Raw genomic sequence first — 14537 nt, 5'->3', positions numbered from 1 at the left:
TTTCATATGAAGAAAAGTATGACAGATTATCCAAGGGACCATTGCCAGCCATCAAACTTAATATATGACATTTTCAAATCATACATTCTTTAAAAAAAAACCCACAAAAAACCCCAACCTGCAAATCATTGTGAAACTGCATGCTGTTCTCTGCCATTTCCAATTTCATTTTCTCAGATGGCTATTTTATCACAGATTGTATTTGGGTTTTGGGATTTGTTATTTAATCAGGAATAGCAGCAAGGAAAACAACTGTATTGTAGACTGCAGAAATTAAATCAGGGAGACTTTACTTCCCAAAAACGCTTTAGTTCTTAGTGTGATATTGATGAAAGCAGTTATTGTAGTTTGCTTTTGTGTGTGTGTTGTAATATGTACTGTTGTGGTTACTATCTGGTATCAGAAAGAACTTGTTTAAGCAACTTCAGGGAAATCAAGAAAACGCAGATGCAGAATAACTGCCTGAACTGAGAACCAGTCAACCTGCTGGAAAAAAAGTGCCACTATTGCATAAATTTAATTTCTAATTTATTATTTAATATTTGTCCTACAATAACATTCATTAAGGTCTTGGTGTTCCATTGACCTAGCCTGTGTACAAAAGCACATGAAAACAATGTATATATTTACACAAAAATAATAGTAATGAAATTGAAGTTCAGCACGTTCATCATTCCACGTTTTTCTGTTTATAAAAACATAGTCATGAAGGTGGGACGAGGGAAGTTTTAAGGCAGAAAAGCACAAAAATTTTAGAAGACTGCTTTTTAGGCTGCTGGTTTTAAAAGAATGCAATCTCAAAAATTTAGTTTTCTCATATACTATCTCTGTGCTGCAAGCATGATATTTGGTTTTCTTAACAGTATCAATATATTCACTTATTGTGAACATCCTGAATATCTTGACTTAAACTCTTAATAAATTTAGAACAAATAAATTTAGAACAAAACAAGACTCTCTCAACAGTAATAATATAATGGAATGGTTACATAGATATTTCAGGGAGACAGGAAAAATACAGGGACAGTCTCAACTCATTACTCCTACAATGTAATAGTTTCAGCAGGTTAAAGAACTGGCCATTATAGTGTTTTATAATACTTTCAATAAATGATTGCCTTGCAGCAGTGTTTATAAATAATTACAAGGTTGTAATATGAAAAATTGGAAAGGGTTTAATGAAAAATGAAGTAGCAAATACACTTTTGATTGGAATAAACCCCTTAATTCAGGAGTTTAAGTGTATGTATCTTTAAATTGCAGAATATATGGAAACAGGAAATGCGAGTATTTCAGAGGAACGCCCACTGGAGTGCGCAGAACATCAGTCTTGCATTTTGTCCCCAGAAGTTCCTCCGTCTCCAAAGGCTAAAAGTAAATGCATGTACTCTGTGAATACAGAAGAAGGTGTACTGAACTTCTCTTTAATATTAAAATTATATTGCTAACACATTCATACAAACAAAATGAAAAAGAGAGATTAAGTTATTGAGAAGCTTTTTTCCACCATGAATTATCTCTCTTGACTACATACACTGTAATCCATGTCATATAGGAAAGCAAAGAACTGTATTCTCAGAAGGGAAAAGTCACTGATGGATTACAATGTATTACATTATATTACATTATTTGATCTTAAATCTTTTTAATTTATATAACCTTACACATTTCATAATCAAGTAAAACAAAAGGATACTAGATATGTCAAAATAGTCTGCAGGCATTGTTCACATTCAAGTTAAAGATTGAATTTACTTTATCTTTCCCAGTGAATACTTCTTCCAATTGCATTACATTTGGATGCCTCTTTCAAAGATCATGTGTGTACTGCTCTTCCATTCATCTTCTAACGTATCTTTAATATACCGTGACTATTGCTGTTGTGTGCACGTGCTTTCATCTTACGTTCTGATTCACCCTTTACACACCACAGCCACTTAAATAGGGCATTTGCTGAGTGTGGTGTTGTCCTGCTCTTCCATGAAGAACATCCTGTAGAACCAAACCTGATTTCTGCCTTCTGTAATCATCCAAAGTAAATGTAATTGACTGCTGGCAAATAACTAACCTTTCTTCTTTGTTTTTGTTGTGTATGGGTTTTTTGGGTTTTTTTGGGTTTTTTGTTTGTTTGGTTTTTTTAAACACATTTACAGGGAGAATTTTCATTCATGAGAAAACTAAGCTTACTGCTGCACTCCAGATTATGATCTTTATGGTCAACAAATGCTCTAGTTCCATTTGTATTTCCCTTTGGGGTACTTAACAGACACATGGTATATTGAGATAAATAGTTCCTTTGATATGAGTAGAATCATGAAGTCAACTGCCCTATGCAATAGAAATGTCTGTCCTGAAATTAAGTAGCTTTTAAACATATTTTTAAAATATGTTTTACTTCTTAACAATAAGGTCATGATCTCATATTCCTTGTTTCCACTTTCAAGGTATAAATACTGTAAAACATGCTAGCTGGCTTTTGCTTGTCTATTGTGTAATCTGATTCTAAAGGAAAGAAATTGTACTTGATTATGCTTCCCATCCGTCTGCCATTCTCTGACAATCTAATTTCAAATAATTTAAACCAAATTTGGAAGAGGGATAGCAGTATCAATTACCTTTCTGTGACTTCCATGAAAATAGGTAGCTAGATAGAGGAAAGAGACCTTCATTAGTACCTGCACTGAAAGAAATAGGCAAAATTTGTCTTTTATGTATTCATTCTGGCAGCAATCAGCCAGCCAGTTAGCATACGCTTACTTACATGTCAGTGAGCACCCTTGCAGTTCCAGTTTTGTCACATAGCATTCGTTCTTGCCCAGTAAGAAATATTGCAGGCCATATGTGGGAGAACATGGGATTGGGGACATGAACAGTAGTCCTCTTTCTTTTTAGGCCTCTGTATCATGATTTTAGAATAGTTCTTAATATTTAGGTATTTTACTTCCAATTTTTATTTAGTATAATGTTACTCTGGAATAACTTCAATTTTCTAACTAAAAAGCAGAATATGAATAAATCTGATTATATCTCTGTTTAATTTACAAGTTTTGTGTGAAGTTACCATTGACTAGGAATAACAAGAGTTTTGAATGCAAAATTTCTGTTACTTAGATATTAAAAGGAAATTAGATGCTTTTAATTAACAATTTCTGTTCTTGACTCTGAAAATTTCAGCCATAACTGGCCATAGTTGTAATTTAAAAAATATTTTAGAATATTTATGTTTTCCTAGCGTAACAAACAGTGACTATGAAGAAAAATGACACAAAAAGAACTCTAGACCAAGCAGTTATAATCTTATCCGGGGCTTCTTTAGTTACATGAACATACATACGTGTGTTGTATGTATGCTGAGCTTAATATACTCACTCATTTTTTTTCCTTTTCAGCATTTTATTCCCAAAGATGGAGTAAAATGGAATTATCTCTGTATTTTAGCAAGTCTAAGGACTGTAGTTTCCAAAAATTGACTCTTGTAAACCTAGTCAAGAGAAGGGTTTTCTTATTTGCCCCTGGAAAAACTTGGCTTTCACTCACATTTTTATTGCTATTACTGAAGGCAGCTGTGTAACACATATGCAATAGATTATCAGAACCTATTGCAGTTGTTCATAACAAGTAGTTTTTTACTCTATGGGGTCTTGCTGCTGCCAGTGGGCTATTTGCAGAAAAGTCAGTACTCAATGTGATTCTAGTACTTCTTATTACTAGTAATTCTAGTAGTGGCTCTCAGTTAGTATAGACATATAAAGTCCATTGTTTTACTCTTTTGGTAGGTTTCTTAACTAAAGATATCTGCTAAATTAAGGAGCAAACATGAAACACGATGGAGAATGCACTGAACATGAGTTTCTGATAGACTGCCGTAGGGAGGCATGTTTTAAGCTTGTGGGTTTTGCCCAGTATATCCTTCCACCATTCTATTTAATCCTGGGAAAGTGAGCAAGAATTGCTTATAAAACATAGCTACTTCGATGGAACAGATGTGAATTCTTGGAAACTCAGGTTCCATAAACTGTAAGCAGGTTGGAACCTATGTAGTGTATTAATTGATCACAGCAGCAAACATGAACCTGATGCAGAGTATAGGACACTGATATTTGTATGTTTGTAGAAACTTTCCTTTCCTGGATTAATTTTACATTCTTGGGTAATTGCTGTTTCTAGCCACTTTTCAGGATTAGAAAACAGAGAAAGGGTATGTATATATTGTAATTCATTCTAATTAAATGCAAGGTTTAGGGGAATGCAGAAGTATGTAGATTACCTCCAGTGATTCCTATTCTGGTATGAGATGCCATTATTTTTGAGGAGCTAATTGTGCATGAAGATCACTGTTTACATGATAAGGCATGGAATATAATGGATACTCAGTAAAATTTAAAGAATGTGCATTTCCTTTTTAGGCATAAATTACCTCTGGTATTCGAATTATTGACTAATGGTGTGTCTGTTTTTAAAGGTGAAGCTGTGACGGGAGAATTATCAAAGCTCTTAGATGAAATCAAATTGTGCCAAGAAAAGGAATACTCTTTTGAAGATCTGTCTCATACAATATCAGACCATTATCTGGACAATTTTAGTAAAGTATCAGAGGAAGAACTTATGACCAGTGGAAGCCAAACCAAGCTTAATGTAGTAAGTAAGATGAAATACAAAGACAATATATTCAGTTATGTCTGCTTTATTTATGGCACATTCAAGAAAGAAACAGTACAAGTGTGAGAATAGTATAAGTCTATAATAGGAAAAAGAAAATATAGCATGTGCTCCTTGCAGATTTAGAATTTAATGTTCCCCTTATTTTACAAAGATATTGCTTACCACACCTCTGAATGGCTTTTTATGGCACCACTAATATGACCAAAAGTTCAGGTTAGTTGTTCTTTTGAGCACGGGGAATGCAAGGAATGATTTTTCAAGAAATCAATTGAAATCAGTATGCTCAGTACTATACCAAAGACTAAATGCTTGCAGAATCTGATCAGAAGTGCCCCCCAAAAGGAGAAGCTAAGCATCTTCAGTTATGATTCTTACACATTTTATTACTATATAGCTTTCCCAGTAGCCTAGTGGTATGAAAGACTGAGTCTCTAATACTGAAAATTGTTGTGGTTGTGCTACTTCAGTTATTTCCAACTACAGTTGAAAATACGACTTCATTACTACTAATCCTGTGAATAAAGTGCTCTAGGATTCATTTTTTTTCTTTACAGTGTAACAAGCTTTTTTAAAAAAAAAATTGAATTCTCTTCCTCAGTAAGTAAGTAAATGGGATTGCCCAGGGAATAAAGCACAGAACAGAGGGAAAATACTAAGTGCTAAATTTCAATTAATGTTGTTCATAAGTTAAGAAAAATTATGCTCTTATATGTGGTGAAAAACAAGGCAAGCTAAGGACTTTTATGTTCCAGAGGATTTATTACAATATATATAGACAATATGAGATTTACAAAGATGGTTAGCTGCCCTGAAATGCAGTGAATACTTCTGTAAAGCCCTTCTAGATGTTTGAATGATGAGATATATAACCCATATTGAAGTCAGTCTGGACAAGGTACTGATCCCATTTAAGCATTTTCATATATCTTTCTAGTGTCTCTCTATTTAGGTGCTAACTGCTATTTAAGTCTGCTTAGCTGCTGTTTTGCAGAAAATGTAATCCATACAATTCTGTCTACACAGACTGAAATTTTTGCAGACCTAAATGAAATACAATGTGAATAGGAAGTATTCAGACACTAGATCTGTAATTTATGTGCAGCAAGCCAAATACAAAGGTAAATTAAGCAATACATTTTTTAAGATTTCATCTATTTGTATATTGAACTAGATGTGGGGAAAAAAAAGGGACTATTTAAAGCATGTTGTGGCTCTCTCCTACTAGTATGCCCAGCTTTTCTTTCAAAGAAAACTAGAATCAGGATGGGTACACGCTCCCAATGCGAAGTCAGGGTGCAGGGCAGAGCACGTTTTCCCCTAGAGTGAACTATACAGGCCTAAATAGAGAGGACTCTTAGCTGTGATGTGGGATTTTCCTGTTTGATCTAAAACATCTGTTTCATTTTTTTAAAGTATTTTAAGCTCACTCAGTCTGTTCATTTGCTATCTGGCTGCCTTGCATCAAAAAAAGGAATTTGCTTCCAGTTTTGACACACTGTCTTTTAGTTTTGGGGACGTGCTGCCTTCCCTTGGTGTGTGGACTCACTGTGTAGTGCACAGGTGGTATGAAAACCCACATGCGCTGTAAGGAGCCATCAAAGAGTAATCAGGAAGAAGCACTAAAATGAAGAGATACGTTTAGCTCTGAAAATGGGTGCACAGTTGAATGCTGCCAAACTACTCTGGGGGCAGGACCAGCAAGCATGGTGGTGGAAGAAGTGTGACAGTAGGGTGATGACTGAAGAAACTTAAATGAGTATTTATGTATAAGAATGTGGAAATACAGAGAGAGAGAGAGAAAGAGAAAAGTGGAGACATATATGAAGAATCAGAAATAGATTCTTTAGGTATTAAAGAAGAGAAGGATTCTTACAGCTTTTTCTGACTTTAGTTTTCTCCTCCCTGGGAAGCTTCTGTAAAAGTCTCAGTAGATTAAGTGGGGTCTTCCGTTATTCATTGTTTACTGTGCCAGCATCAGTTCTGAAGAGGTGTAGAAGTGAGATCCCTGTTAATGCATCAGATGATGCCATTTCCTGGACAAATGTTGTTCCCAGAGACTGGTGCAGGCTTTTAAACTTCTGCTGTAGTCCAGTGATCTGAACAGGTTCCAAAACCCAAGTCATAACACTTTGTGACCCTTGGGGAGATTGTGCAAATGAACTGGCTGCTAGGAGACATCTGCATTTTTTGCATCATGCTGTTGTCCAGAGAAATAGGAGCCCAAGGCAGGAATTTCTGTTTGGAATAGGAGCTTGTGGGTCAAAAACTTAATAAGCTGGAGCAAGAAGCATCAGGAGCCACCTCCTGAGGCTAGCATGGGAATGGAATGTGAAAGAGAAAGCATCAGGAAGCAGAATGTGTTTCAAAGCGGTTTTTTTTTTAACAACTGGTTCTTTTGAAGACGGCCAAATCACCTGCGGTACTGCTCAGGCTAAATAAGGTTTAGATTGATTCTGGATTGCAGAAAGGAGTATCTGCCTGTCTAGGATCCACAGCCTGCAATCTGAGTGCCAACCTCTTTTATTTGAAAGAGCAGGACTCACTTTTTTTTTTCTAGTATAAGGGTAGTGGGGGTCTCTGCTTTTTAATGTAGTAACTTAACAGTAAAAGGCTTCATCTGGAACGTGGAGGTGTGGGGTTCAGTTCTCTCTATGGCATAAGGGTGGGTTTTAACATCACATTTATAGTCTCCCAAATAAAAGGACTGAGCATCAGTCTGTTGATCCCTTCCAGTATTCTTTCTGGATTTTACAACCACTGGAAAAATACCAGTGCAATCCTGAGAGCAGGACTTAGGACTTCCTATTCAGTAGCAAATTCTCTTCCTTTTCTGGCCTCAGATGTCTTGTGTTGTTTATTGCTCAGTGATACAGCACCTGTAGAATCCTACATTTTCTTTTGAAGAAGTTGTGGGTTTGAACTCTCTTAGGCCAAACAATTCTTAGGATAGAATTAAACCCATTCTTCCATTTGCTAAGTTATTGGACAATTAGTCATCCAACCACTTAGCAAGTTGTTCTGGTGTGTTTGGACTAATGGACTTCCTTCTCCTTGTCAAATTTTGCATTGAAAACAGCACACGTTTTATTGCTTAATATGTTTCTGTTGACCAGGTGTGTGATGTGTGATGTAAGGCATTAACAAAACCAGAGGCTTATGTGCTTATAGTATTTTAAAGTTAAATAGGAAGCAGAGTTTGCACAATTCTGAGGTTAGGTGAAACTGAAAAAGAGCTTTCTGGATGAAGATTTTGGGTTTTGTCACCTTAATTCCAAAATACTAGTCATTTCTGTATTGACTTGTAAGTTTCCTCAGGACATGGAAGAGCCAAATAGGAAAATTGAAGGGCAGGATCTTGAGGACTAGAAGGCATGAACGTCGGGGAGGGGGAGGGTACAATGGAGCAGTAAGTAAAAGTGGGGAGAATAAGAATAAACACCACAGTGTAGATGTGAATAGGAACAAATCTGGAGGTGAGTAAAAATGTCCCCACAGGACACTTCTATTCCAAAAGCTTAAAGGGAAACTGGGAATATTTTGGGACTCCAGAAAAGCAGACTGTGTTAGCTTCTTGAATGAGGAGAGCAATTAATGAAGAGGATGAAAACTGTGAATGATTGTTTCCTGAATAGCACAAAGTCAGATAAGTTAACGTGATCTTTTGTTTGAAGAGTACGTTATAAAGAATAAACTAAAGAAAGTCAAGTTAAAGCTACACTGGAAACGTCATAATTTTAGTGCTTGATTTTGCAACTCTGGCTGTGTTTCAATGTACTTTTGATATGCTGTCATGTAAAATATTAATTCCATTTTTCTTAGTCTATCTTCACCAGTCATTGAAACATGTATATTATGAGATATCAGACAATAATCCCCTGTTCATTGTCTCTACAAAATTCAAGGCCAGATTGAGCATAATTTTGCAACTGGACATGTGGGTGGTTATGCTATTTCAGAGAGAGCTCCAAAAAGGCATTTGTACACCTAGGCATCATTTCAGTTGGAATTGCCCATTTTTATCAAAGGCTTGTACACTGGGTGGGGGTGATAGAGGATTCATAGATTTTTTTTACTCCCAGTTCCTTTCTGCCTTTTTTCCGTTTTCGTCATTGTGACTTGAATACACTCTTTAGTTCCCCTGTGTATGCAAAGACATGGAAAGCCCTGATAGCTGCTGCACAGGTGAGCTGGGAAAGCTTTATACTTGTATATTGTTCAGTGCTGACATATTACAGTTTTTCTATGTTTGCTAAATACAGAACTTTCACTCCAAATAATTACGATTTGATTGTTCAGCAAGTCAGAAAAGGAACTGTGCTTCAAAACATGTTTCAGAAAACATGAGGTGGAAAAAGATGTAGGAAAATTCTTGATTGTATCACAGTTTAGTCAACTTAGGTTTTTCCTTTTAAAAAATTAATCTGTCTTAAGTATGATTGATAGCAAAATCAGCTTTTGACAAGAAATTATAGTAGTTTCAGTTTTAAAAAAGTATAATTTAAAAAATATTTATTTTCCAATAGATGGCAGTCTGGCTCAGTAATTTCAAGAACAAAAGCAGCTCAACTTTTTTTATTGCTAAGTTAAAATAATGCATTTTTAACATGCTTGATAGTACAAACTGCTTAAAAACAAACGTGTAATTCTTATAGGAGGAAAATTTATTGAACATAATGGTATATGTTTAAAATAAAAACTAAAATATCAGGGCTACATTTAGATGTGTATTATAACACAGAGGTTACACATCAAGTGTGTGTTCAAACAATCTGTGTGAATTCAAGAGCAAGTAAGAAAGTTTAAATAGGTATAACTTGCAAAGCAGGGATCCAGAAAAACTAAGTGTGTTGGGAAAACAAACAGAAGAATGTTAAAATGCATATTGTGAGGAACCTTCCTGAGCTCCTGCAAGTAAATTGCTTTAATTTAGATTCCTCTGTCCTTGGAGTACTAACTAACATCATTACCTGTTTCTTGTCAGGTTTGAGGTTCATGTGAGAACAAATTATTCTAAATGTAATATTAAAAACAGAAATGTGCTGTATTTATTGCAATGTATTTGCTCATTGTTTTTCTTAATTAAAAAAATAGAAAAGAGAAGCATGAGCTTTATGTCCATGTAAGAAAAAAATTCCTGTGGATACCAATAATATGTTACTTTTGTTGCTTTTTATTTAGTGTATATATATTTGCAAGATGTACATATTGGATATGTTACATCTCAATCTTTTCCTTTTATAAATTTGATATTTTATTTTAATGATGTTTTTCTTAAAATTGACTCTTAAGAGGTTCATCTTACTCTGTGCTCAACAGTTTATTAAATATTTCCAGTCCTTATTTAAGAATGAATTTGAAAAGTGTTGTTTTCTTTTCACTTAGTAGCAATAACTATTCATATTTTTTGAGGTCATGAGAATTTTTGAATGAAAACGAATTTTAAAATAATAATCTGCCATATACACTTAATAAAACTGACGCTCCAAATTGAAGTATCTTCTTCAGATCAGTCCGTTTAATCTTGTGTGGTAGGTGGTTGCTTGCAATGTTTGCTTTTACATTTATGCTATTGTGCTCGGAAGCATAATACATAAACTACATTACTGATTTGCAAGTGCAAACGCCGTATCTTACTGTCTTTGGATATGTGACATGAGTTTAGATTAAAGACATAGTTCCAGAAAATGCTTTTGTGCTGTTAACAGCAGAGTATATGTTAAAGGATTTTACTTAATTACTTGGAATAAATACTGAGAAACTTAAGTTATGAGGTGCCCCTATTTTTTTTTTTTGCTTACAGAATAAAAAGGAAGATAGTAAAAACATGTAGGATTAGAGTGATTGCACTACAGAGGGATTTCACAGAAGTGGCAGCAGTGTAGCTGATTAAATTTAATGTGGTTATATAATAGATAATAAAGGCTGGCAGCAGTAATTTAAACTTATACATGAAGAAAGGTTCTGTGTAGTCTCAAGAAAAAGATTTAGATTTCATCACAGGCATGTAAATGTCAATTTCTGCTTACTTCTGTCATCCAGAAAGGGAAGTTGATACTTACGTACATTGAGAGAGAGAAAAAAAATACACTTAAAACCATCTTATATTAACATTGTTGAAAACAGTGGTGTTACATATTCAAAGAGAAGATTCAGGTTTTACTCTATTCTGTCAGAAAAACAAGAAGTTGAGAGTATATAAAGGTAACAAAACTATGATCATGTTTGGTTTGCATCTAAGGGGAGATTTGAAAGGATAGAATTGTGTGTTTTTTGAAAGAAGATGGCTAAGAATGAATATATTAGAGGTGAATAAAATTTATGCATGGTCCTTTAGAAGTCAGTTATTATTACTCATTTTTTTCTCTAAGGCAAAGAACAATTATTTTTGATAAAAAATCACACATATATTTTTTATTACAAAGTAATAATCACTGGAATTTGTTGAATATTGAGGTAAACAACTTAGTACCATTATTCAATAATATCGATTTTTAAATTTTTTTAACTTGACATTTAAATAAATAATGGCTGCTGAAATAATATAATGGCTTAGATTCACCAAATATGCTGGAGTAAAATGATTACTGTCTTGGATCAAAAGCGGTAGCCTTTAACAATATCACACACTTGCATATAAGCATTATTGAGAGAGTGAGACAAAATTCCACATAACAATGATGATGAGCAAGCCAGAAGTATATACAATGGCGGACTGATGAGGATACATTAAAAACACATTCAAGAACAATTTTGGTTACTTATTCATTAGGGAATAGTAAGACAATCAGGCCTGATTGTTTGGGACGCCATGGAGAGAAGCAGATAAATTTTAAATTATTTTACTATAGTAACACTTACTGAATTTGATAATACAGCTTTGCTGTTTGCAGGTATTTATGAGAGAGAGAATTGTCCTGAGGGTCAGTATTTGGAATATTGTTGCTTTACTTTAATTCCCCTTTTATAATAGTGATAGATAATTTATGTATTGCCAAATTCTGAAATTGCAAGAATTTTATATTTAAATTGCTCTTTAACTCTTAAACCTAGTTCCGTTATGAATCTCATTTTATAAGCATATACTGACTCTTATTTCTGTGGGAAATAAAAATATGAAGGCCGTATCTCCCAGGATAGGTAAACCTTACTTTTTAAGATTCCATTGTTATGAAGGTCTACCCACTCTCTGAAGATAAGATTATGTAACTTTAAAAATTGTTTTTAAAAGCTACCACCCAAATAAAAACTATCTGTTAGCCCTAGTTTCTAATGCACACAGTGGTATTTCCCACTGAGAAGAACTGTTGTTGCTGTTACTCTTTTCATTAGACATTTATAGTGTGACATCCAGTACCAAGCATCCACTTGGTCAATACAGAATGATACATTTGCTATAAGCTACTTTAAAAAATGTATCTAAACATGAGCTGGTCATTACAAAGAAGCAGAGTGAAATGTATTAACTTCATACAAATTTTTGTCCCTTCGGTTAGATAGTTTACCTAGCCAAGGGAAGTTCAGACACTTTAATGTATCCTTTCCTAACCTATGTTCTGTAGTTATTAAAATAGGTTATTTTTTGTATCTATTGGTTATGCTATGCTTTAGCATAGTCTTGTAAAGCTCTGTGTTAGAGGGATCCTAACAGCAGCCGTGTGGAACTCTACACAATAATTTGCCTGGTGGCATGCTTCACTCTTGACTAAATTAGCCTGCAGCTCCCTGCTGCTGCTATTTCTGGTAGAAGTATTGCTAGACAACCCTCCAGCATGCTGCATAGACATACCCTGTGAGATAGTCAGCACTTATTTAAGAATATAAAATCCCGAAACGTGACAACACTTAGTATGTTTTAAACTACATGGAGTAAAGTATAACTAGGGGAAAGTGCTGGCCAAGCCACTGGTTCATCTAATCTGCATTAAAAAGTACCTCCACCTTTTCCACTAGAATGATTTGCTGGACTATTTAACCAGTCTGTCCAATTACGTATGTGTGGCAAATTCCTTGACTGTCAGATACTTGCAGGAAAAAAGCTTATAGACAAATGAATCTATCTATCTGAATGCTGTTGTGTGTTCAACTTACACTGGTGAATCCTAAATGTATCTAATCCTTTTGCTCCAATCTGTCACGTTGTTTACTACAATGACCCTGTATTACTATCTTTTGCAGAACGTGCTATATGTATAAGCATTTTCTTTTACTTAAAGAAGAGTAGAAAAGAAAAAATAGTTTGCGCACACCTTCCGTAACTTGCAATCCTTCAGGCTTGTTCTTTCTTAAAGTTTTCTTTTCCTGACTAAGTAATCCTAGCATTTTCAAATTTATTTTGTATGTAAATCTTGCCGTGCTACCAACCACTTCACTTGCCCTGCTGTGGACTCTCTTGTCTTGGCCAAATCTCTTTTACATAAGGATCTTGGATATGGGTATAGCATTTTTTTCAATATAAAGTAATTATAATATAAGCTTTCAGATCAAAGAGCTTGTTTGTTTTTATGGCTATAAAGCTGTATGTAAATTCAGGGTGCTCTGGAAATTATTAGTAGTATTTTATCTACTCAAGAATCCTATTGCACCACTATGTTTTATTAAATTAACCACAGTAGATTTTTGCATTTTTTCCCAAGGACCATTTTAGTTCAGAGACTATCATATGTTGTAGTACTGAGCACATATGTAATTTGAAGACTAACCTCTGTTTCATTATACTTAGATGAATACCAAAGAAATCTACTAATCTCAACAGGATTAGCCAGAATCTGAGGACTCTATCAGAACTGATCTTGAGATCATCTTCCAAATATGAAGTATATTTACTTTAATTAAAAATCTTTTTTGTGTGTTATTCAGTGCTTTAGAGAACCTTCTTTTTCATCCCTATTTGTGCCATTATTTTTTTTAACATCCCTGAGCTGCCTGTGCCATTGTGGACACTGTTGCCAGGCTTGCATAGCAGAACACTTGTCTCTTCCATTTCTTCCATACCCTCAGTGTTCATCATCCTGTGAGTATGCAATAGTGTACAACACAATGTCCATTTTAAAGTTACAGTCTCCAACTTCATTTGGGATCTTCTGAGAGAATTTAAGACATCTTTTAAGAACAGAAAGACAAGATAATACCATGAGACTTCCACCTAGACAGGTGATTTTGCAATATTAACCTCAACTCTCTCTTTGTCATATTATTACAAAACCAAATCATCAGGAAGACTGATGACTTTTGCTATTATTATGATATCAGTCACCAGAGATGTTTCCCTCAAGCCCTGACCTTCCCTAGAGGTCTGCCAAAAATCTGACATGGACTGCTCTGCTCTGCATTTCCATCGAGTTTCTCTTCTTTGCAGACTTTTCTCTGGTGTTCCAGCCAGAATCAGGTTTTCAACTTCTCCCTCACAGGAGAATAAAAAGTTCTTTTCAGCGTGATCTTCCTTGGTTCTCTTAAAATTAATTTTCTCCTTATTTGATCAGAGTATCATCAGTAGGGGTGATGAAATGCCAAAGGTGGGATCCAGCTGCCTTAACATTAAATATCTCATGTCACTGTGGATGCGCAAGGTGCCTTTTGCATGGGGCTAACATAGGCTCAGTCATGCCTTCAGGAGCAGTTATTAAGGGTTGACAGCTGTGAACCCTGTAGTATCTAAAATGACACTGTATGGCTGTGCTTGGCAGCTGAATCCTACTGTAAGCCCTCAAGTCAGTTGCATAAACATAGGTATCTAGTGCTGTTTTGGTCAGCAGCTGAGACTTCTACGTGGGGCTGGAAAATGTGACAAAGGACTTGGAAAGTTATGGTGTTCTAGAGTGGCAGCTAGAGGCTAGGCATGGTGCCCAAAGATAGACACTGGACCTCAGTGTAGAGGC

General features: G+C 35.0%; 1 protein-coding gene across 1 annotated transcript in view; it reads left to right on the top strand.

Annotated features, from left to right (window-relative positions):
• The window catches only part of ANKS1B (ankyrin repeat and sterile alpha motif domain containing 1B), a 457036-nt gene that overhangs the window by 87058 nt on the left and 355441 nt on the right, over window positions 1-14537 (top strand). Inside the window, exons 7-8 of the mRNA XM_059816688.1 lie at window positions 1264-1374; window positions 4463-4638. Of these exons, the coding sequence (XP_059672671.1) occupies window positions 1264-1374; window positions 4463-4638 (287 nt within the window). The remainder of the gene's footprint in view (window positions 1-1263; window positions 1375-4462; window positions 4639-14537) is intronic.

Source organism: Gavia stellata, chromosome 4 (genome assembly GCF_030936135.1).
Source record: "Gavia stellata isolate bGavSte3 chromosome 4, bGavSte3.hap2, whole genome shotgun sequence".
NCBI lineage: Eukaryota > Metazoa > Chordata > Aves > Gaviiformes > Gaviidae > Gavia > Gavia stellata.
The sequence above is the reverse complement of the archived record's forward strand: the minus strand, read 5'-3'. Positions and strand labels throughout refer to the sequence as shown.